Below are 25,778 nucleotides of genomic sequence, written 5' to 3'. Positions count from 1 at the left end.
GAGCCTATCTCATTCGACGATGATGATTTGGAGGGGACGATCCAACCACATGATGACGCATTAGTGGTCACAGCCAGGATAAATGGCTTTTTAGTAAAGAGGGTAATGGTAGATCAAGGAAGTAAGGCCGACATGATGTATCCGGACCTGTTCAGGGGGCTTGGACTGAAGAATGAGGACCTGATGAAGCATACCTCACCCTTGGTTGGGTTCGACGGCAAAGTAGTAATCCCTGAAGGGAAAATTTCACTTCTCGTGATTATGGGGGGAAAAGAGGTGGCAATGACATTTACAATAGTAGATTCATTTTCCCCATATACGGCCATTTTGGGGAGGCCGTGGATCCATTCAATGGCGGCCATTCCGTCTACTCTACATGTGAAGATCAAATTCCCAACCGAGCAGTGTGTCACCGTGATAAGAGGAGACTAGCAAGCGGCTAGATAGTGTCTTATAGCCGTAGTTAATTGGAAGCGGGGGAGTCAAGTCGGTTAAGGAGAAGTAGGCAAACAACTAGAAAGAGACAAGGGAATCGGGCAATCCGAACAGGAGTAGGTTGAGCGGGAAGATGCATCCTGGAATGCCCCTTTATAGTAATCACAAGGGCCCCCTGGAGAAAAGGGGGCTGGCTGCGCTGAGGAGCTAGTAAAGGTAAAGATATTACTGGACATTAATAAATATTTTCAGGTTGGAGCGAGCATGAATAATGAGGAAAAAGTCTAAGTATTGCTTTTTCTGACTCAAAACATAGATGTCTTCGCTTGGAACCCTTATGAAGTTCCCAGGGTTGATCCCGGGTTTATCGTCCACAAGCTCAACGTAGACCCCACGTATCCCTCGAAGAAGCAAAAGCCGAGAAGATCCGCCAAAGACCATGTTGAGGCGATAAGGCAGGAGGTAGAAGAGTTGAAGGAGGCCGGAGCAATAAAGGAAACCTTTTTCCCGGAGTGGCTGGCAAACACCGTGGTCGTCAGGAAGAAGAACGGCAAATGGAGGGTCTGTGTGGATTTCACGGACTTGAACCGAGCATGTCCAAAGGATTCGTTCCCCATGTCGAAGATTGATCAATTAGTGGACGCCACATACGGGCACCCGAGGATGAGTTTCCTGGATGCTTATCAAGGGTACCATCAGATTGCCCTGGCCGCTGAAGACCAGGAGAAAACGACATTCATATCCCTCGATGCTAATTATCATTACCTGTGATGCCCTTTGGGCTAAAGAATGCCGGAGCGACATACCAGCGGATGATGACGAGGATGTTTCAGGATAAAATGGGGCATACGGTACGTGAGCTGCCTTGCACGGCACTTCTTAAGAACTTGAATTATATTGAGGTCAAAACATTACCAGACTCCAAGAACAACCTTTACTCCTTGGTGACTTGATCCTTTGGTAATTTGTATGTCTAATTGGTGGTCTTTGTTTATTTATTTGTAGATTATATGCCACCTAGCCTTCGTAATAAATTTTAATCATTAAAAACTTTAAATTGCATGTTTGATCGTTAACCTAATATTTCACAAAATCGAGACCACTTTGATGACAAACCATAAATTCTATTTGCTATGTTAACATTTTCCAGTAATGATAAGTACATTTTTAAAACAATTTTGAAAATATAAGAACTAAAGTATAACATTTAAAATTAAGTGTAATGACGATTTTCGTTGTGAGGTGGACAAAGTAAGATGTAGCAGCCACTATATCTCCGCAATAAAGATATATAAAGCAAGGACTACGTTTGAAGTGTTTAGTCACAGATTCCTGCTGAGTTAGTGGAGTTCAAGCTTATTCTATCCTTAAAACTTCGCCTAATTTTGGGAATTGGAAGCGTTGAATTATGTACGATTAGAATGCCACAAGGGTTGTGTAGAGGAGAGAAACAATACAAATGATATACATACATACATATATATATATATATATATATATATTTTTTTTTTATATATATTTTTATATATAATTTTTGTAAATAACTACAACGTACTATTAAATCCGCAACTCGAGCCATATTCCCTCTAGATTACAAGCACTTTGTACATAGAGAGGTGCTAAATTTTTTTTGAGAGAGATGCTAATTAAACTACAAAACTCTTGACTTTTAACAAACTAGTAAGTCGTCCATGCAATGCACATATAATTTTTTGATATTTTATTTAAGATGGTTTTAAATAATGTTATACATATATTATAAAGTAAAAATAAACTAAATTAGAGTAAAGAAACATATATATTTTGAGAAATTAAAAATTAGTTTAATAGTTTTACTGTATATTTGTAACCTTTTCAAGGTAAAATTAATTTTTTTTTAAAATCATGATGTAACCAAAGATAAATTCAAAAGAGTAACGGGACCATGAAAATCAACTAATTTGTATTGTGTTTGCATATTTTATACCATGAAATGAAAGTATGTCCAACTCTCTCACCATCTTCTACTCATCGATAGTGTGATATTAAAACATGATGTAGACAAATGTGTATGCATGTATCCTATAGATGATTTAAAATTAAATTATGGTAGAATATGGCTTTACATTGTGCACAAAATATTCTTTCTACTTATATACCTAAAACAAAAACTATCTAACAAAATTATCCAAATCTAAATCATATTTAAGCCCCTAATTTAAAAAAAAAAAAAAATTATTTGTAGGGGTTTCGGCATCTTGATAGTAGTAGGAGGCCAATATAACAGAGGTGGTGACTCCTTAAATTCCTCTTTCTATCACTTTCAAATGTTTTGTCAATCTTAGGTCTTTTGTGTTGGATATATATAGTGAAACAGTGCATTTTATTGAACAATCCACAACATTTTTGTGTCTCTCTATCTCTCTTCAGGGTCTTACTGATTAGTTATTACTATTAGTCCTTAATTATTAAAAAAAAAAAAAAAATACTAAAACAATGGGTATGCTAAAAGACATGACGAATAGAGAAAAATGTAGTCAATTAATGAGACAATAATGAGATAATAGTAAAATAAGTTAATGTAAACATTTAGGTAACAGTATAAAAAAAAATTAATAAAAGAGGTAAAAAAAAAAGGCTAAATGCAAAATTAGAGCTCTACTTGGGTTCAACTTACATTTGGTGTAACTCTAAATAATATTACACCACCCAATAACTTGTTATTGAATTAATATTTTGAAAATCTAACCGTTGAATTACATGTTCTATATGTTCTTAACATGCATACAAATTTTCATATCAATCGGATGATATTTATTATTTGATCTATAAACTCATATTTTATACATTATTTTAAACTACAAAAATTTAAATTTAAACAATTGATTGATGATATGAGTATTAGTTTTAATCACCTTAAAATTTTGCAAGCATAAAGAATATACAAAAATAATGTAATCTAATAGCGAATTTGTTAGTATTTGTATCCAATTAAAAAATATTGAGTAGTGTAACATTATTTGGAGTTATATTAGGTGTAACTCTCTCTCTCTCTCTCTCTCTCTCTCTCTATATATATATATATATATATATATATCATCCTTTTATTGACTCATTTGGTGCCAAGAACGCTAGTCAAGGCAATGAGTCATACATCAATTATTGGTCATCTTGTATGCAGATCATTGGTTTCTTAAATCCCTCGAAGTCATGGATACTAAGGATGGTTCAGTACCATGAATTTTAGGGAGGATGGGAAAAAATGTGAGAAAATAAGGAGGAAATTTTTTTTGAAGGGTTTTGGTTGAAAGGAGTTGATGGGAAAATGAAGGTGTTTTTCAAGCTTAGTCGTGATTTTTTTTTTTTTTTGGATATGATATTTATTTTTTTAAATAAATTTGGGTGATTATACTTTTTTTTTGGCTTGTTTGTCAATTTTTTTTTTTTTTAATTGGGCATCAATTTTAATAAGAGTATGAGTAAATTTATATAAACTTACTTTTTTTCATCCCTCAACTTTTTCACTCCCAACTAAACAAAAATGAGAGAAATTAAAATCTTTTCTATCCTCCTACATTTCCACCTCTTCAACCAAATGGACCCTAAGTCCATCCTTGGTAATTCCTGCATTATCGTCAGCGATGGAGGGAAACTTGGACTTGGGGGGCAATGCCACCCCCCCCCCCCCCAATTTTTTTAAATTAATATATATATAGTCACCAATTTTAGCAATTTTGTTCTTTAAAATCACACTTTGCCCTCTTAATATTATCATTGATTCTTTTAGGAGTATTAAGCTTACTACTAAAACTTGATGATATATAACTTGTAAGCTTTAATATAATCATTTTAAAAAGGAAAAAAAAAGATTCTGTTTTCAAACATATTTAGAACCACCTTACTCATTTTATTATGTGATAATTGAAGAAACTATCATCAATATATAATTTTAGTCATAATTTTAGTTTTAAAGGTTTTTAACCAAATATATATTATCCTTTTTAAAAGAGGGTAATTTCTTTCACACGACGCACTTTCTATAACTAAAAACGTCGGTTTAACTCTCGTTTTGAGTCTATATATATAATAACAAACACAGTGCGTGGAAGAATATCTTCCCTTTTAAAAATTCTAATTCTTTCTATTGTTCTACATTTTTGTGACACTGACAGCAGCTATTGAAGACAATGAACATGGATAAGTCCAAGCAACTCATTTATGTTATCAATGGTCCTTTACGTGCAGGGGCGGAGCCACATAGTGGCTTGGGGGGGCCGTGGCCCCTGCAAAAAAAAAAAATTTCCCATTAGACTATGAAGAAAAAATAAATGGGCCCCCCCCAACATTAGACAGCCGGCCCCCCCTACCCATTTCTCACCCATTCTCCCAGCCCTCAATCAAAAATTAGGAACACCCTCAAATTAAAAAAATAAAAATAAAAATAAAAATTATCTGTTCTACTTTTAAGCAAAAAAAAAAAAAAAAAAAAAAAAAAAAGCCCAAAAAAAAATTTGAACTAAAATTTGAAAAAAAAAAAAAAAAAATTGTAACAGAGCCAAGCCCATGGCAAGCCCAATAGATTACAGAGGTAGCTCGCTCACGGCAAGCCCACGGATTCTCAACCCAAAAAAAAAAATCAATATAGAGAATCAGAAATGAAACCCATCACGTCGCTGGCAGAGAAATCAAACCCCAACACCGTCTATACAGAGCAAAAGTAGAACAAACTCTAGCAAACCAAACACAGAGGTGTTTATCAAAAAAAAAAAAAAAAAATCCCCAATACACAAACCAAAACCAAACCCCAGCAAACCAAACCCAGTAACCCATGGTCACGTCGCCGCAGCTTGCTCGTCGTCTTCGTCATCGCTCACCCCTCGTTGCAGATCGCAGATCGTAGATTGGAGATTGCAGATCGCTCTGCCTCTGCTTTAGTGCTCGGTGCTCGGTGCTCCCTCTGGCCCTCCCTCAAGGTATTTCTCTCTTTTTCTCTCTGACTCTCTCTCAGTCTCTCTCTCTTTATCTCACTGAAATGAAAAAATGAAATGAAATTTTCGCAGATCGTAGATCGGTTAACAAAGATCACAGATCGCTCTGCCTTTGCTCCAGTGCAGCGGTGCTCGTTGCTCCCTCCGGTAGTCCGGCCCTCCCTCAAGGTTTTTCTCTCTGACTCTCTCTCTTTATCTCACTGAATGAAAAAATGAAATGAAATTTATGAACGAGTCTCTCTCTTTATTCTTTAATAGCCTATCTGATCTCAATAAGTCTCTCTCTCTTTTGAACTGTGAGTCTCTTATTGGCTGGCTTTTGCTTTTTTCCTGTTTTAGTCTTTTTAAATTTGGCTTTATCTTATCCCTTTTTGTTGGTCAGTGTGTTGGTGTTGGTGAAATATTGATTGTCATTTAGTGTAACGTGTGTTGTGATTTGTGATTGGCATTGCGAAATTTTCTGATTGCAGCTGGCTATTGTGATTGGGGCGCATGTTGTGCTTGTCTGTTATCTGTTGAGTGGGGTGGGGAGGGGGTAGATGGGCTCATGGAGCCGGGTAAACAATAATTAAAGCAATGTAATGTGCAGTACATTACACTACTTTAATTATTGTGCTGCACATGGAATGTATAATATTCGGCTCTTTTAATGTAATATGTACAAAGGGCTAAACAATATAACAAATTAAAGCAGTATAATTAATGACAAATAAATTAAAGCAATATAGTTTATTGTGATTTTCTTTGATAATAGTGAAATCTCTGCAACTCTGTGGACGTAGGCAAATTGCTGAATCACGTAAATATTGTCTTGTGCGTGTGATTGTTTTTCTTTTGGCGTTTTGTTTTCTCTATTTTTTTGTTTCTCACAGGTTTGGAATTTCGGTTGAATTCCCAACATGTTCAAGTATATAATGATATATGAAAGTTGATAATTTTATATCCAATAGACTTAAGAATTATATTTAGTATATCTCAGTTACAATCCGGCCCCCCAAGTATTTATTTTTGGCTACGCCCCTATTTACGTGGGATCACCACACAAGGTCTCGAACAGTTTAGTAATTAGCTTAGCTACTGTATATGCATTGAATTCTGTGGACTTTCCTACATGTGCTTTGTTGTACGTACGTATTTGCATTTGGAATCTCTGGCAATTATGGATAAGGTCACATTAAGCGCAACTGCACAACCGGCTCCAGCTTGTGCTCAATTTGGCCCTACATACTCATTATTACTATAATTAATTGCAAGAAGATATCTCAGGATGCTTGCGCAGCTATCCCGCATAAAATGATAAGGTGATGAAGATGAACTATATTATATATATATATATATATATATATATATTTAATAAGGAACAATTGTTGTGGGCACCCGGGCCAATATCATTATATATGGATCATCAAGTTTGCTATGTTACACTTCTTGATAAATTTGTAAACTCAACTTTATAACCAGTAGGGGTCTCACTTATAATATAATCAAGGTGTTGACATGACTTATTACTATTTTGCAAGAAATGACCTTTGTGCTAATTAATCCTGATTTTCATGAACATATAGTTGGTAATGAGTCCAAATCTCATAGAGAGCTACTTCATCTACCCCTTTTTTAAGAGTTATATATTTGATTAAGATTTTTTCAAGATACTCATCCTCTTAAATATTACAAGATAAATGCACTTACATCATATGGATGAGTGACAAGATAAATGGTTTGAATTAGACAATGCATTTCTTATAGTCACTTATAGTCACCATATGATTGTTTTTCCATTGAACTTGGTTCTCAGGATCTCTTCATTCTCATACATGACTCATGACTTTTTGGGCTTTAGTCTTATTCACCTATGCAGACTCTTGACTATTAACCAATGTCTTTTCATCCTCGTACATGACTTATGACCTTTTTGGTTAAATTGATGCCCATGAGCATCCTTTTTTAATGAAAAGCCCACACTACACCGAATGGACTTGTAAGCAGATAATCACTTAACTCTTGAATTTGGGTCCAAATGTCCAAAACTCTCTTACCAAACAAATCAAGTTTAGAAGGCATGGCTTTTCTCTATCCAAGTCGTAGACCCTTTAACTAAATGAAATGGGCTATAGGAAGAAAAATCTTCACTCAGGAGCCTTTTAAGCTATTTAAATTGGCTGGCGCAAGTTTTAATTAGTACCAGCCTGAAGAAGGATTGAGACAACCCAACCCATCAAGTAAGAAGAAAGCAAAAGTAAAGAAGAAAGAAAGGCGACTAGCTACTGGATTTATATCTGACTAACTAAAAGAATCAGCCAACAGTTGGACCAGTTACCTTAGAAGATAAAATTAAAGGAGCTAATGACAGGAGAACAAGACTTGTGTCCAAGAAATTCCAATCCCATTTTTTGAGTAACTTCTTGTTGTTGGATTGTTTCCAGGGATTAGATTTAGAGACAAATTTACTGTTTATGAACTATTTATCACTATTTATATACTGTTTACACATTTAAAAATATTAAAAATAAGTTCTATAGTACTATTTACACATTTAAAATTATTTTATTATAATATTTTTAGTTTTCAATTTTTAATTTTAACAAAAATAAATGGTATTTAAACAAACCGTTGATATAACATCCTAACCATTATAACAATGATAAGAAAGATAAAAAAGCCGCCTTGACCTTTGTCCTTAAAGAAGAATATAAAAATGAAAAGTAACCTTGACTGACCAAAACCATCAATCACAAGATTCCAAATCAAAATTAATGGTTATGGAGTAATTTCCAATTCGAAGACTTATATGTACATGACATGACATCAGAGCTTACGTAAAACGATGGGACCTCATGTAAATATTTCATCAAATTTTAATTTTATTTCCAAACCATCCTTGTACTTTGGAAATTTGCATTCTGTATTTTTAATTTGTTATACCCTATTTTGTTGATGTGGAACTTTCAATTCATTGAAGGGGACGACACACAGACAAATTAAGAAAAATACTCGAACATATTAAACCTTCACCTGAAAGAATAGTTCAACATGCCAAAACGGGAAAAAAAATTTTAATTATAGCAGCTTGGTTTTAAGGATAGAGAATGTCTGTTTGCCTAAAGACAAAATTTAGCTATAAAATTTTTTGTAATTTAAGGTTACAAACTAACTCAATAAAATAAATATTACTACATATTTTTTTAAAATTTAATCGTTGAATTACATGTTATTTATGTTTTTAATAGTTATAACAAATTTTGTGTCAATCAGATATTATTTACTATATGATCTATAAGCTTATATTGCATAATTTAATAACAAAAACTTGCAATTTAAATAATTTATTGATAATATAATTATCAATCTTTAATTTTCCTGAAATTTTGCAAGCATGGAGGATATAAGAAAAGATGTAATCCAATAGTGGATTTGTCAAAGTTCACCTCCAATAAAAAAATATTGAGTAAAGTTGTAGTATAAAACTACAACTAATTTTGTAACTAAACTTTGTCCTTTGTCTAAAACAAATAGAAAACTTTTTTGCTTAAAATATTTTTTTAAATGTTTGTTTTGTTCCCCTTCCCCCATTCCCCCGCATTGTCCAGACAACAAATTTTACATTAACTAGAATTTTCTACTTGATGAAATACCAATAAATTGAGAAAATATTAAAATTCAAGTGATAATCCAACGTATTTTATAACGCTCATTATTTGTGGTTCAAAACCCACCTCCCTCTCCGCCTCCCCATTATCTACCTTACAATATATGTATTAAACCATCTAGAATCTATTTCTCCTCTTGCCATTTAATTAAATCATGTGCTTTTCCATCCAATCAAAGATGAAATTGCATATATGCATATATTAACTACCATGTAGTTGCAATTTATTTTGGATTCGTAGTGGTAGAGTCAAATTTTTATTATTATTTTTTTTATAAGAGGACCGATATATATATATATATATATAGTAAAAAATATATTATTGTTGAAATTCCTTATATATATTATTATTCACTTACGTAGTTGTAATATAATTTTTTATTTAAATCTTGGGTAGAGTGGGGGGGACATTGGTGAAATATATTATTGTTCATATTTCTTATATATAAATTATATTTGTAACATGATTTAATATAAGTTATTTTCTCATGTATTACTATATAATGTTACAAGCTACAAGCATACTTGAAGACAATAGTAAGCATAAAATGAGTTTTGTATAATACAAGAGTAATAAGAGAGGGAAAAAAAGAATTTTTCACTTCCGTAATTGTAACATAATTTTTTATATAATAGTAAAAAAGCATTATTCACTTATATATATACACACACAATTAACAACCCTCATGAGATTTGCTAGATTTAAAAATTTTCAAAATTGACCAACTTGATTCCTAAATTTTTACTCATTTTCCTCCCCTTATGAATAGGAACTAAGTTTATTAGTTTTTAAATATCTTGAACCTAATTGGTATTAGTTAAAATCTCACGATTGTTGACCGGATTTTACCAAAATCTTAAAAAAATGTTTTTGCTCTAAATAAAGTAAGGATACAATTGAAACTAAATGCATGTCCAACTGTTCTTTTAGGGTCTGTTTGGTTTGTGTTGAGGTTGTATTCATTTTCCATTTTGATTTTCTGTACTCATTTTCTATACTAAAATCTTGTACTCATTTTTTGTTTCCATCTATTTTTTTTGTTTGGTATCATTTTCTACTTTATCTTCTCCTTCACTTTTTTTTATTTTTTTTTATTCTCTCACTTTTTTATGAGAGAGAGAGAGAGAGAGAGAGAGAGAGAGAGAGAGAGAGTTCTTTGATTTGACAAGTCAGTGATAGTGGAACCCACAAATTTATTTATTTATTTTTATGAAAATACTACTATATTCATTTTCAAGAAAATAAAAACACTAAAAAGTTGTATTTAGTTTTTGTATTCAAATTCTATTTTTTTGGATACTAAAAATAAAAAATGAAAACTGGATATAAATACAAATCCAAACAAGTACCTATTTTAGTAATGTGTCACATAAAAAACTGAAACCAAATACAAAATACACCATCTTTTTTGCTCAAACCAAACAGTCCCTTACCTTATTGATCAGCGCCCTTAATATATTACGGCAAAACTTTAGAGCACTGGCGAGATTCTGCCATTTTTTAATGGTTCAATTACAAATAGAGTAAATTATAGGGATGTTATCCAAATTCCACAGGAAAATGCCTTTATGATGGCCTCATCAGCTATGGTAACAGCAAATCAACTCATAATAATGGCAGAACTGAAGCTCTTCAGAACTTGGTCAAGTCGCTTTGCTTTAAGGGTCGTTTGGGCACTAGACTTGAAGGGCATTCAATATGATACCATATTTGAAGATCTCTCCAACAAGAGCTCTTTACTTCTTCAGTATAATCCTATCTACAAGAAGGTACCAGTGCTTGTTCACAATGGAAAACCATTACTGGAGTCACTTGTAATTCTTGAATACATCGATGAGACATGGAAGCAGACTCCATTACTGCCTGAAGATCCTTCTGAACGAGCCACGGCACGCTTTTGGGCCAAATTTGGAGATGATAAGGTAAAGTAACCACTGATCCTCCATTTAAGACTCAATTAATCAGTTATTTATGTTGTTATTTCTTAGTAGTCACAGTTTAAAGGTAAGAAAGTAATTTTATTAGAAAAATTATATATATATATATATATATATATTGCATTAAATAATAGCAAATATATTTTGTTGAAAAATTTGACTCAGTTAATTTAGTGGTTTTTCTGATAATTAGATTTTTTGTTCATGTATTGAATATATATGGCCATCATGCTCCAATAAGCTCAATTAATAAAATTTATTGTCATTGAATAAAACATTAAAACATTTAGGCTTGAATTTAAGGAAGTCCATTTCGCATCATATGAATTGGTATGACTAGTAGTTGTCGTACCAGTAGCTTCGCCGGTACAAAAACATAGCAATTTTGTGTTGGTTTAAAGTAGAGAGAGCTTATAATTAGTTAGAAGCGTGTATGAAAATAGGAAAAGTGGGAAAAAAGAGTTTTGGAAGTTGTGAGAAATTGAAACAATAAGGATGGATGGAAGTTGTGAGAATTTAAAAAACACAAGCTGTTTTCTAAAAAAAACACAAGGGAAAAGAAGAACGCAGCCTATTTGGTTTTATTATCCACAGTCCAATTGTTTAAATGATTCAGTGCTTCATGTACACCGAACCGATGAGATGTTGTCATGGGATAATTTTTAAATACATGGCCAACATATTGGGTGGAGTGCACAAGATACTGGACTCAGGTCGATCCTTAATCCACTACTTCCTCCCACCCCCTCTTCACAAAGTGAAGTTTGCGAGCCCCATGAACTGTATATATGGGCACTATTTATGGAAAAAAAGTCAACGATCACAGCTTAAAAAAAAAAAGTGGTCATGTAAAGCGTATTTGGAAAAAAAAAATTTCTCTAGTCATATAAATATGTTGTTGGGCTGTAATTGGGCTTTAGACTTTTCTTTTTTTGTCCTTTTGTTTTATGAAATGGATTATGTAGAAACTTGTATTTGTAACTGTCCATAAAAATCTACATGGGCTTTTACAAAACCATTAAAGTCATGCACATGCAAATAATATATACGTCACACACGCTACACGGGTGATGAGGATTTTTTTTTTTTTTTAATCATTTTGAGTTTAATATAATTTTTCAATTTGAATTTATTTATTGTTAGTGGGGTTACACGAAATGAATTTTTAAGAAAGTAAAATTTTGGATCTGAAAAGAAGTAGACTGCTGGGTTTAATTTGTGTTAGTTTTTAAGGAAAAAATGTATCAAACGTGCATGAAATATATTCAAATAGAGAGTGTGTTAATTTTTTCGAAAAAAAATTTATCTGGTAGTTTTTTTTTTTTTTTTTTTGAATTTTGTTGAATTACAATTTTAAACCTATTTTTATTTTTTAATAATAAAGATTATCTAATTAGACATGGGTATTTTTGACATTTTATAAAGCCATAACTAACTTTGTGAATCTTCTTAATATATAGTGTGGGGACCAACAATCGACGGGCCAGGCCCATTCGCTGATGAAGGGCCCAAAGGTCTAAGCCGAAAAAGGGTCATGGCCAGAGTTCAAGAATAGTGTGGCCCAAATTGGCCCGGAGAAGCAGCCGAGGACAGTGTAGTCCTCGGCTGACTCAAGAATAATGGCAGAAAGGTAAAAGGACGTGCTTGAAGGGAAATCCAAAATATCTAAGAAAAGCTTCCTCTGCCACCTTCCCCGTGCATATCTCTGCGCCTAGCGGAGCCTTACCCATTAACTTTATCAACAACTCTCAACGACTTAAGTCTGGGACTGATGGGACAAGTATCAGTCTTGGAAATGTTGACCCTACACGTGGACGAAGGAAATTGAAGGCAGACCAATATAAAAGGAAAATATGCAACCTAAAGAAGGGGATCCTTCCAGAAAAAAGGACCAAAAGGGGTGAACACCTCTAAATCATGCATGAACAACTTAACAAAACCATAGCCGAGTAAACATGACTTAGCCTTTTGATCCCACTCTCTACAAATGATATTGTATGGGCCCCTTTACGTGCGAACCCAACCCAACTGCGGTTCCGCGCAAATCGTGTGCTTACAATTGGTGCCGTCTGTGGGGAGGCTTGCGTGTTAGCTCGAGCGGTGGCAAGGTTGAGTTTCTGTCGAACAAGGGACTATGAGGATGCCTGTATCACTGACGACACATTGTTGCTATTCCAACATAGGCTCTTACTAGGGGCTACGTTCCACGGTGTCAACGACATGGGCAAGCCTAGGGGCTTCAAACATCAGGTCGATTTCCTCCACCTTATTCGAGGAGCAAAACCTTCGGAAGAAGGATCATACAAGTTTTGGACAGAACCAAGGCCTTGATTGGTCCTCGGACCCAAGCCTCTGGGGAAACCAACTACTTAAAAAGGATCATACAAGTTTTGGACAGAACCAAGGCCTTGCATGGTCCTCGGACCCAAGCCTCTGGGGAAACCAACTACTTAAAAAGAATCATACAAGTTTTGGACAGAACCAAGGCCTTGCATGGTCCTCGGACCCAAGCCTCTGGGGAAACCAACTACTTAAAAAGGATCAGACAAGTTTTGGACAGAACCAAGGCCTTGCATGGTCCTCGGACCCAAGCCTCTGGGGAAACCAACTACTTAAAAAGGATCAGACAAGTTTTGGACAGAACCAAGGCCTTGCATGGTCCTCGGACCCAAGCCTCTGGGGAAACCAACTACTTAAAAAGAATCATACAAGTTTTGGACAGAACCAAGGCCTTGCATGGTCCTCGGACCCAAGTCTCTGGGGAAACCAACTACTTAAAAAGGATCAGACAAGTTTTGGACAGAACCAAGGCCTTGCATGGTCCTCGGACCCAAGCCTCTGGGGAAACCAACTACTTAAAAAGGATCAGACAAGTTTTGGACAGAACCAAGGCCTTGCATGGTCCTCGGACCCAAGCCTCTGGGGAAACCAACTACTTAAAAAGAATCATACAAGTTTTGGACAGAACCAAGGCCTTGCATGGTCCTCGGACCCAAGCCTCTGGGGAAACCAACTACTTAAAAAGGATCAGACAAGTTTTGGACAGAACCAAGGCCTTGCATGGTCCTCGGACCCAAGCCTCTGGGGAAACCAACTACTTAAAAAGGATCAGACAAGTTTTGGACAGAACCAAGGCCTTGCATGGTCCTCGGACCCAAGCCTCTGGGGAAACCAACTACTTAAAAAGAATCGTAGGGGGAAACCAACTACACAAAAGCGCCATTGGAGCTCCCTAACTCCCAGTCGATTGCTCGGATGGATTAGTTATAAATCATCAGCCTTGGACGACATTCACGCGCTTATCACAGAATGTCCAACTGATATCCCGGTTAGTTTCTTAAGCTTGATTCATTACGAATTATCGGTATGATGCTTGATAGTGCTGACAGATGAGATTCGATTAGATTATGCTTCAAAGTAGTTCTATCACAAATATTCTCAAAGCAACACATGCATAGGGCACATTCGTTCACAAAGTTGTGTGGCCCACTAGATCAACGCTTAAAACATGTAAATCAATTTCCATTTTTATTATGATGAAGAAATAGTACAGTGTACAAACGAAAAGCTGGAATCAGCCTACGTCAGAGCTTACTACATAAGCAAGAAAAAGAAAAATACAAGAAAGGAAAAGAAAAATACAAGAAAGCTGGAGAAAGCCGAGGAGGTATGTCGGAGGAAAGGTTGGCTACAGCTCCGAGACCTTATTCTTCCCCCGCAACCTTACCTGCCCATAACTCAGGCAGCCAAAAAGACCCAACTTGAACCTGACACCGTTGAAGAAAAGGTGCAGGGAGTTGAAGGTGATGGGGCTTTCTCTAAATATACACCTGCCGCAAAGCAGAGGCGCTGATGGAGGAAAACCCTTCTTCTGCCATACCAAAGTGTTGGCATGAACAGAGCCTGCTTCGGATTTTGGCTAAAAGAGGGAGAGACGCCGTTCTCCCTCGGTGGAGATGGAAAACTCTCCTGAACTTGTGCTTCCTTTGCCCATACCTTACTGTTATAAGCCTCATGAAGACACGGCGCTTCTGCGGCGGAGACATTTCTTTCTTCCCAACCCTCACTTTCAACATGTTATGCCAAGAAGGGAGAACTCCGGATATGGAAGCTGTGATGTGGGAGGAAATCTGAAGGATTTGTGCGTATATAAAGCAACTTTCTATCCTTCCCATTTATTGGAAAAGACAAGGTGATGGCAGTCAACTCATGTAGCGTCCCGAAAAACGCTACAGACAAAACAGTCCTGGCTCAACTTCCAACATCAACTGCAACCACAAGATTAAAGAGCCTCGTAAAGGCGCACTTCGGTCATCGTGACATCAAAGAGTACCACGTGGCTAGAAGTTGCAGAAATATCTCTTAATTCAGGGGCTAGGTGGATTCGTGGCCCCGGGCCCGCTTTGTGTAAGGGCCCAGGTACTTTGGCCGACGCCGAGCAATGACCATGGCCGAGGACAACCACTGTTAGGCACCTCGGGAAATGCTCAAAGGAAGGGAAAATTTGAACTCAAAGTCTCGGACAGAACCTAAGGCTTGCATGATCCTCGGACTCAAGCTAAAAGGGAAAAACCAAGTACTAATGCAAACATTGGTCTCGGACAGAACCTAAGGCTTGCATGGTCCCCGGACTCAAGCTAAAAGGGAAAACCAAGTACTAATGCGGACGTTGGTCTCGGACAGAACCTAAGGCTTGCATGGTCCTCGGACTCAAACTAAAAGGAAAAATCAAGTACATAAGATAAAACGCATAAGTCCTGAACAAAACCCAGGTTTTGCAAAGTCCTCGGACTCAGGCTGCTTGGGAAATCAACTGCCCAAATGAAGAAACTTCTCGGCTTAAATACTGGAAAAGGTTAAGGCTCGCGTATCATGGAGATGGCTGAACAACCTAATGATCGTCAATCTAAAGAGGCCATTCATCCGGTGGGAAACACGTCCTCGGATAGCTACTTCTTACATCTAATCGGAGCATTTAATACCCATCACGGCTAATTTTAAGATAAGTCTCATTCCACACTGGTCGGATTGCTACGTTGAATAATAATTTTGTTAAAGTCATCGTGGCATCTTTTTATCAACGATTACTTTGGCCTTATTTATTATTAATTGAAATGCTATACTATTATGCCGAGCAGCGCATTCACATTTGTTAAAGTATATAAACAAGACATACGAAATAGAGTAACAATCACTTTTATTAATATGAAAAATTGTTACAACATACAAGGAAGGGCTTAAATGAGCCAATACAAAAAATGAACTGCTAAAACAGTAACAACATCTGTAACACAAGTAAGTAAACCATCAGGTGTCTTCTGAATTCGCCTTCAAAGTCTTTCTGAAATCTATGCCTCAGTACTGTTCATATCAGGAGAAGATCCTTATACAAAAATAATGAAGGAGAAGGAAGAAGAATTAGAAGACATGGAAGCACTTCAGCAAGCTCTTGTCACTGAAGAATGCAAGGGAAAAAGAAGATGGAGGACATGAGCGGGAAGGAGGAGAAGAAGAGGGAAGCAATGAAAAGAAAGTAAAAGGAGCAAAAGAGGGAGAAGGGGAGCCATATTAGGTATGCTCATGAGAGAGCAGATGGAGATGACAAGGGAGGTTTTTGACTCAGTCACATCGGAAATAGGATGTGACGAGCCCCTGCTTCGGATTTTGGCTAAAAGAATGGGGAGACAAACCTTGAGTCTCCACCACCCTTGCCCCGACCGAGCCATCTCAAGTTTCGTTAAGGTATGGTGTTTCTGGGAAAGGAGGGATTCACTCATGGTTGATCACTATGGGGGACGTGTTATCGAATGAGGAATAACCAGATGGAAGAAGTGGATTCTGAGAAGAGTCTAAGGGATTCGCATATGAGAGAATCACCTTCTTGTCTTCTCTCTTTATATAAGGGAAAAAGACGAGGGTACGTGACACGCTCCGATCCTCTAAGAAATCTGCTAGTAAATGCAAAACCATTTCGTTTCTCCAAGCTATCCGTAACCGCTAGATTTAAGAGGCCTCGTAAAAGGAAGACATTAAAAGCGCACTACGACTAACCAAACGGAATAAACGCATCACGCGTAAGTCAAGGGAAATATCTCATAGACCGGCGCATTCCTTGGGGAGGTGAAAAGTCGCCGACGTTGATCAAGGGCCGAACTTAATGAGCCGCAATAAAGTCTCGGTATTATCAAAACCCACCTTTCCAACCGAGGAGTTGGACAGCAGGGTTTTGAGGGGCTATTGTGGGGACCAACAATTGACGGGCCAGGCCCATTCGCTGATGAAGGGCCCAAAGGTCTAAGCCGAAAAAGGGTCATGGCCAGAGTTCAAGAATAGTGTGGCCCAAATTGGCCCGGAGAAGCAGCCGAGGACAGTGTAGTCCTCGGCTGACTCAAGAATAAGGGCAGAAAGGTAAAAGGACGTGCTTGAAGGGAAATCCAAAATATCTAAGAAAAGCTTCCTCTGCCACCTTCCCCATGCATATCTCTGCGCCTAGCGGAGCCTTACCCATTAACTTTATCAACAACTCTCAACGACTTAAGTCTGGGACTGATGGGACAAGTATCAGTCTTGGAAATGTTGACCCTACACGTGGACGAAGGAAATTGAAGGCAGGCCAATATAAAAGGAAAATATGCAACCTAAAGAAGGGGATCCTTCCAGAAAAAAGGACCAAAAGGGGTGAACACCTCTAAATCATGCATGAACAACTTAACAAAACCATAGCCGAGTAAACATGACTTAGCCTTTTGATCCCACTCTCTACAAATGATATTGTATGGGCCCCTTTACGTGCGAACCCAACCCAACTGCGGTTCCGCGCAAATCGTGTGCTTACATATAGATATACAAGAAGATATATAAACACACACACTAACCTCTAAGCACGCGCTCATGCATGTGCTCAGAGGCTCTTTTTTTTTTTTTTGTGGATAAAAATTAATAATTAATAAATTATAATTTGAGATTAATATATTTTTCAATTACAAAAAAACCTAGGTGTGTGATGAGTGTTAAGTGTTTGTGGTGAAATAATTTTATGTGATGTGAGCAGTTTTTTTTTTTATTTTTTTTTATTTTTTATGGAATTTTTTATTTATTTATTTTTAATAATTTTATTTATTGGAACCATTGGTAGTTTTTTTTTATAGGAATTGTGGGTGGGTAGTCTTTTTTTCTTATTTTTGGTTAGAAACATGGAGTAATGAGGCTAAAAGTGGGAAGTGTGAGGGTAGTGGGAAAGTTTTAGTTGATTTACCATTTTAACCTTATTTCTCTTTTTAATAAATAAGAATAGATTAATTAAATTAGAGATATTTTGACAGTTAAAAATGTAATAACTAACTTTCTAAATCATTTTAATATATATAGATATACACATTTTTTTTTAACGATAATCTCAAAACAGTACACCTTTATTTATTGATACCGAAATAGTCTATTAAATTTCTAGATGAATCTGCCTATACTAGAAATTGGACTGTGATCCTAATGAGCAAAATTTATGATGTGGATATTATAGGGTTTAAATCCTATCAAATTAAATCTACAAAAATAAAAATTCATCACCCATAAATCTGATATAGTTGTTTTGCTAAAACTGCTGTTCCATCCTAAATACTTGTTAGTATGACTATATATTTTATTGAGTACCAATGTAGGTTTTGCCATCAATATGGAATGTTTTTATCAAGCAAGGGAAGGATCAAGAGGAAGCTATCGTTACAGCCCAGGAGAACTTGGGATTTGTAGAAAGACAGCTTACTGGAAAAAAATTCTTCAATGGAGAGACAATTGGACTTGTAGACCTTGCTTTTGGTTGGCTTGCTAATTTGCTTAGTGTGTGGGAGGAGGTATGTGGTGCGACCTTGATAGATCATGAAAAATTTCCCTTGTTATTAGAATGGATCCAGAATTTCGCAGATGCTCCAATAATTAAAGAAAGCTGGCCCCCTCGAGACAAACTGATCACCAAATACCAAGCTCATCATGAAGTTTACACTTCAAAAGAGGCACCAAAATGAATGTGATTTATAATTTCAAGGCCTTGTCTCCAAGTTCAATGTGAAAAGATTTCATATTTGTTTTGAGTCTTTGGATAAGCACGGTGCTTATCCTTATCAATTAGGAAGTCTTTGAATAAGAGTTGATAAGCATAGTGCTTATCCTTAAGTATTGCTTGGGTTGCTTGGTTCTTTTTTTCAGTAGTCTGTAAGTCTCTAAATGACTGAATGCTTTGCAAAATAATATCACTGAGAGAATTATAATGGACGCGTTTGCTCTCGCTTTTAAGAACAATTTTCAAAATACTAAAAAAAAAAAAAAATTGTTTGAGAGACCATTTCTATTTTTGAGATTTAAAATAAAAAAACAAAAAGTAATGTGTAGAATTTGTATATTACTTTTTAAATTTTTTTTTGGTGGATAATGATAAGGAAATAAAGTTTATCGTGTACTTTTTTTTTTAATGATAAGTTTCAAATTTAAAGGGTGTGAATTCTTTTTGGGATAAAGATAAACTCTTTAATTTAAAAGATAAATGAGTTATGGGAGGTCCATTATTTTCAATTTATTTACAACTATATTATTAAAAATATTTTTTGTATCTTGAAAACATTCTTTTAGCTGTTTTCAAAATCATGTTCTAAATTATAAAAATAGGATACAATTTTATGAAAACTAAATTTAGAAAATATTAGCTGAACAATAAATATAAGTGTGAGACCCATCATTTTATGGATTGCAAAACAAAAAACTATATTTAAATACTCTTACCAAACAAGTTTCATTGAATTAAAACCAAAACATGTTGCTTTGACCAAGAAAGTTACAACTGTAACATAATCAAAGATACTTATTGGAGGTCGTGGGAATGTCTAGATCCACATGATTTATCTCGTTTGGGTATCAAACCCCTTGAATTTCTGGTTTAAGTCAAAATGACCAATATGCCCTCCGGTCGATCGAGAGTTGACCGAATGTAAAATTTGCTCAAAACTTCACCAAAATACAAAACTTCATGTTTCTATATCAAAAACAATGTTTTTAGGATTTTTTTTTTATCAGCTTTGACCAAATTTGACTTTGTTTAACTTGGAGTTTGACCACAGTTTGAATTGAGATCTAACTGTTTGATTGGGATAAATCCATAAAAACAACTTTGGGTTCATTATTCCACTTCCAGAGCTTACAACTTTTTGGTCAGTGGCCTGATCTTCATAAATTTAGAAGTTTTGGAAACTAGACATACATATTTTTCTAAGGAGATGGGTTCAAGTTATACCTAATGTAACTTTAAAGAGTTACATCTTTTTTAAACCGTTGGATTTAAGTAAATCTAACGGTTAGAGAAAGACCCTCATTATTACAAATATTCTTATTAGGATCTCATTAATTACTCTCATTTATTACATTCTAAACCTACCTCTAAATCCAAAAACGTTTGACGACTCTCTCTTTCTATGTTTCTCTCTCTCTCTCTCTCTCTTCCACCATTGCTTCTCCACCATTGTTCCACCTCTACATGTTGCTAGGAAAAAAAAAAAAAAAAAAAAACCATTCCCATATAAGTCTCTTTCTAAAAGAAAATTAAAGCTTTTAATAAAATATAACCAATAATAATTCCGTATTAGCAAAAAGTGAGAATTTTTCTCAATGCATTAGATTTAGTTCCAATGAATTGTCAGTTCTTTCCATGATTGATTGGCTAGAGTTGAGCATTACGGAAAAACTTGTTGTGGAAACCAAACTAAAAACATACCTAATTTTCCTTCAGTCATTTCTTAAAAGATCTTCCAATTCTTAAAAAATTTTGTATTGACAGTAATGTGGAATTTCCATTATTGAAGAAATTTAGCATAAACAATTGCCCTAAATTGAAGACACTTGCATTCAGACATGCTAGTTCAAACATGGAGGTTCGTAAAGGACTCGTGGAAATAAATTCAGAGGACAATTGTCATACAACTTCACAATCACACATCAATGAAAGCGTAGATATTTTTTAAACTTTCCCCCATCTCTTATTTTTGAGTTTTTTAAAATGCTAAATGTAAGGCACCTAATGTCCAAGTTCATTTGGGCCTTGGGCCATGAACTAATGATATGGGCCGGGGGTCCAAACTTTCCATTGACAAAAGCCTCGACCCAAACTCACAATAACTACTAGTATAAATTGGGTGTTGTTCGGGTACTTGGAAAGTGGACTGTAGATGCCCCGCTAGCATACTGCCCGGGAAGCCATTTCTAGACTCTATACACATGACTAGTCACGTCGCTATTTAAGTGCTCAGCAGAACCTTAGGAAACTCTGCTTCCGAACACATTTGCTGCAGTGGGAACCGTTTCTAAAGCCACTCGTACCTAAAAATCCACTTAAGTTTATCGACATTGGACCTTTCTTTGCACTAAGGGTGAAGATAATGATGATCACCCCATTAACAAGGGCTATAAATAGGAGAAACGAATAAAGGGAAAGGGGATGCAATTTTGAGAGGAGAAAAGAAGGAGAAAGAAAGAGAGAGAGAGCCTGAGAGAAAGAAAACGTAGGAAAAGAGAAAAAAGTGGTCTCATTGAGTCCCTAAACCTATAACAACTCAAAGTAGGATACCCAGACCCACTATACAAATAAGTTATGAGCCCAAGTCATGGTTTGGCCCATTAAACCTGTCTTTGGTGCGCATAATTGGTGCCCACCGTGGGGCTCTCCTACGACACTGTGGTTCTAGAGGGATTTGAGCTCCGGAAAAATGTTTGAAAGGCATTCGAGGGGTCATGTAGAAAGCGGGTCTATGGGTTCTTCTCGGGGGTCAAGCTGGTAAGAGCGCAGACAGAAGGAACGAGAAGATAGAGAGCGTGATCAACAAGAAGAAATGTCTGGCATGGGGGAAAGGTCGTACTAAACCCAACGAACAGTTTCCGGTGCTATGGGACATAGGCAGAGGGAGGAGCAAGATGAAGAGCTTGAACGACTAGGCAGACTAGTCAGGGGTTTGGAGCTGGAGGTAAGGCGTAGGCGTTGGAGGGGAGACAGAAATGACTAGCAGCAGGAGGTCGGTAACCGGGGAAATAGACATGGGGAGGGACCTAATCAGTCTGGATCTTGGCTACGGCGAAATTGTTCACATTCTCGAGAATCCTATCAATACCGAGACCGTTCACATTAATAGGGATCTCGAAGATATAAGAACTGGGCCCTGTCCTGGGAATCAGGGCAACGCCGAGATCGCTCATGTTCTTGGGAGAACCAAATTAGGAACTCAGTCTCCCTAAAGGAGAGACGGCCTCGAAATGCCGCCATGGACGCTATGAGTTGCGCTTTATGAAAGGCAGTTCGGTCCCCATTTTCGGACGAAATCGAGCTGGCCGGAATGTTGGATAGGTTTACCTGCCCATCGTTCAATTGCTACGATGGAAAAACTGATCCGGTAGAGCAAGTAAGTCATTACATTCAGATGATGTCTTTGCATAATCATAATGATGCGCTGATGTGCAAGGTATTTCCTTCAAGTCTGGGACCAATTGCTTTGAGGTGGTTTAACAGGCTACGGAAAGGATCCATACGTAGCTTTTCCAAGCTAATTTAGGAGTTCAGCATTCGTTTATGACCTGTAGCCGAGTACCTCAACCGGTAGATGCGCTTTTGTCAATGAAAATGAGGGCGGGAGAGACCTTCTGTAGTTACGCCAGTCGGTATTGGGAACTGTACAATGAGATAGGTGGGGATAACGAAAGGGTCGCGGCCAGCACATTCAAGATGGGGTTGCCCGAGGATTCCAGGTTACGAGAGTCATTGACCAAGAAGCCTCCTGAAGGCATGCGGCAGCTTAAGAGATGTATTAAGGAGTATAAGCGATTAGAGGATGATCGGCTGCAGAACAAAGGTAAAGCACCAATAATGAACCGTCCTCGGCAAACTGGTTTCCCGTTCAAAACTCGAGGGGGTCTAACGATTCAAGAACCAACTGCGTAGATGGGAGAAGTGAATGTGACATTTAAGGAACCGGTACACAAGATTATTGACCGGATCAAACACGAGTCGTATTTTAGGTGGCTGAATAAGATGGGAGGGGACTCGTCCAGGAGGAATCAGAATCTATACTGCACTTATCACCGGGATAAAGGACACACTACCGAACAGTGCCGGGTTCTGAAGGATCACCTCGGGCAATTAGTCAAGGTCGGACATTTAAAGGATTTCGTGCTGGACTCGGGGGACAGAATTGCAAGGCAAGACACTCGGCAAAGGGGAAATCCCCTCCCACCATTTGTGGGGGTGATTGAAGTTATCCACGTCGCACCGGGAAAGCCCATTTCCGAGAGGAGGAAAGGGGTATTGACAATAGTACCGGTGGAGGATAATCCAGACCTACAGTTGCCGGGTAAGAAAATGAAGTTTGCACGGGAGCCTATCTCATTTGACGATGACGATTTGGAGGGGATGATCCAACCACATGATGACGCATTAGTGGTCACGGCCAGGATAAATGGCTTTTTAGTAAAGAAGGTAATGGTATACCAAGGGAACGGGGCCGATGTGATGTATCTGGACCTGTTTAGGGGGCTCGGACTGAAGAATGAGGACTTGATGAAGCATACCTCGCCCTTGGTTGGGTTCGACGGCAAAGTAGTAATCCCTGAAAGGCAAATTTCACTTCCCATGATTATGGGGGGAAAGGAGGTGGCAGTGATATTTACAATAGTAGATTCATTTTCCCCATATACGGCCATTCTGGGGAGGCCGTGGATCCATTCAATGGTGGCCGTTACGTCTACCCTACATATGAAGATCAAATTCCCAATCGAGCAAGGTGTCATCGTGATAAGAGGAGACCAGCAAGCGGCTAGATAGTGTCTTATAGTCGTAGTTAATTGGAAGCGGGGGAGTCAAGTCGGTTAGGGAGAAACAGGCAGACAACTAGAAAGAGATAAGGGAACCGGGCAATTCGAACAGAAGCAGGTTGAGCGGGAAGATGCATCTCGGAACGCCCCTTTATAGCAATCACAGGGGCTCCCAGGAGAAAAAGGGGCTGGCTGCGCCGAGGAGCTAGTACAGGTAAAGATATTACTGGACACTAATAAATATTTTCAAGTTGAAGCGAGCATGAATAATGAGGAAAGGGTCCAAGTATTGCTTTTTCTAACTCAAAACATAGATGTCTTCGCTTGGAACCCCTATGAAGTTCCCGGGGTTGATCCCGGGTTTATCGTCCACAAGCTCAACGTAGACCCCACGTATCCCCCGAAAAAGTAGAAGCCGAGAAGATCTGCCAAAGACCATGTTGAGGCGGTAAGGCAGGAGGTAGAAAAGTTGAAGGAGGCCAGAGCAATAAAGGAAACCTTTTTCCTGGAGTGGCTGGTAAACACCGTGGTCGTCAGGAAGAAGAACGACAAATGGAGGGTCTGTGTGGATTTCATGGACTCCATGCTGAAGATTGATCAATTAGTGGACGCCATATACGGGCACCCGAGGATGAGTTTCCTGGATGCTTATCAAGGGTACCATTAGATTGCCCTGGCCGTTGAAGACCAGGAGAAAACATCGTTCATATCCATTGATGCTAATTATCATTACTCCATGATGCCCTTTGGGCTAAAGAATGCCGAAGCGACATACCAGCGGATGATGACGAGGATGTATTAGGATAAAATGGGGCATACGGTTGAAGTATATATTGATGACTTGGTGGTAAAGAGCAAACAAGAAGTTCGGCATGTGGAGGACCTTTAGGGGGTGTTTGAGGTGTTGCGGAAGCATAGATTACACCTTAACGCGGAAAAGTGTGCCTTTGGAGTGGGGCTAGCAAATTTTTGGGTTACTTAATCACCAACCGAGGGATAGAGGTTAATCCTGACCAGATAGAAGCCGTGAAGCGTCTTTGGTCGCCGAGTAATCCGAAAGAAGTGCAGGTGTTGACTGGGATGCTAGCTGCTCTTTATCGGTTCAACTCAAAATTTTCGGATCGCTGCCGTCCATTTTATCAACTTTTAAAGAAGTGGAAGGGATTTCGGTGGGATGATGAAAGTGAAAAGGCTTTGCACGACCTCAAGGAGTACCTAATGTGGGCGCCGATGCTGACTGCACTAGAGCCCAGAGAAGAGCTATTTATGTACCTCTCGGTGTCTGATCATGCTGTAAGTGCCGTGCTTTTGAGAGATCGGGGAATCCAACAACCTGTGTATTATATCAGCAAGACCCTAGTCGACGCCGAGACTCGGTATTTGCCTCTAGAGAAATTGGTGCTGGCCCTAGTACATGCTACTAGGAAATTGTCTCAGTACTTTCAGGCTCATACCGTATATCTGTTGACCGAATACCCCCTACAGTCATTATTGAAGAGATCTAATTTCACGGGGCGAATAGCCAAATGGGGGACACGGCTCGGGGCATTTGACGTAAGGTATAAGCCGAGAAGTTCAGTAAAAGGGCAAGTATTAGCGGATTTTGTGGCAGAATTCTCTCCTAAAGGGGAAATGGTCTGTCAGTTGGAACATCGCCCGTGGAAGGTACATGTGGACGGGGCTTCCAACGGTAAAGGGGCTAGAGCCGGGATAGTCATAATTACCCCGGAGGGTATTCTCTTGGAGCATTCGTTCAGATTGGGGTTTAACGCCTCCAACAACGGCCAGAATATGAAGCTTTGCTTGCCAGATTGAGGGCAGTCTCAAGGTTAGAAGCCCAAAATGTAGAGGTTTATTCAGATTCACGGCTCATAGTCAACCAGATGCAGGGAAGTTTTGAGGCTCGAGATGCTCGGATGAAAGCGTACTTAGAATTGGTGAATCAGGCCATTGGT

General features: G+C 37.7%; 2 protein-coding genes and 1 long non-coding RNA gene across 4 annotated transcripts in view; 2 read left to right on the top strand and 1 right to left on the bottom strand.

Annotated features, from left to right (window-relative positions):
• Positions 1-18,933, bottom strand: part of LOC126721774 (uncharacterized) — a 44,065-nt gene extending 25,132 nt beyond the window's left edge. For both annotated transcript variants that reach the window (XR_007653911.1, XR_007653910.1), the window contains exon 1: positions 18,792-18,933. This is a non-coding gene — a long non-coding RNA (uncharacterized LOC126721774). The remainder of the gene's footprint in view (positions 1-18,791) is intronic.
• LOC126721771 (probable glutathione S-transferase) lies at positions 10,537-19,254 on the top strand. The gene is made up of 2 exons (XM_050424831.1): positions 10,537-10,971; positions 18,645-19,254. The coding sequence occupies exons 1-2, from the start codon at positions 10,618-10,620 to the stop codon at positions 19,005-19,007; spliced, it is 717 nt and encodes a 238-aa protein (XP_050280788.1). The 5' UTR covers positions 10,537-10,617; the 3' UTR covers positions 19,008-19,254.
• A 3,700-nt stretch (positions 19,255-22,954) lies between these two features.
• Positions 22,955-23,833, top strand: LOC126721881 (uncharacterized). Its single transcript, XM_050424957.1, has one exon. The coding sequence runs from the start codon at positions 22,955-22,957 to the stop codon at positions 23,831-23,833; it is 879 nt and encodes a 292-aa protein (XP_050280914.1).
• Positions 23,834-25,778: the final 1,945 nt, after the last annotated feature.

This window comes from Quercus robur, chromosome 4, assembly GCF_932294415.1.
Source record: "Quercus robur chromosome 4, dhQueRobu3.1, whole genome shotgun sequence".
NCBI lineage: Eukaryota > Viridiplantae > Streptophyta > Magnoliopsida > Fagales > Fagaceae > Quercus > Quercus robur.
Note: the sequence above shows the minus strand (reverse complement) of the source record. Positions and strands in the feature narration are given on the sequence as shown.

Bases quoted from the DNA above. Each gene is read 5' to 3' on its own strand.
- LOC126721881 (XM_050424957.1), top strand. From the start codon at position 22,955: ATGGGAGAAGTGAATGTGACATTTAAGGAACCGGTACACAAGATTATT.
- LOC126721771 (XM_050424831.1), top strand. From the start codon at position 10,618: ATGATGGCCTCATCAGCTATGGTAACAGCAAATCAACTCATAATAATG. The intron at 10,972-18,644 runs GTAAAGTAACCA...GTACCAATGTAG, and splicing joins CCAAATTTGGAGATGATAAG to GTTTTGCCATCAATATGGAA.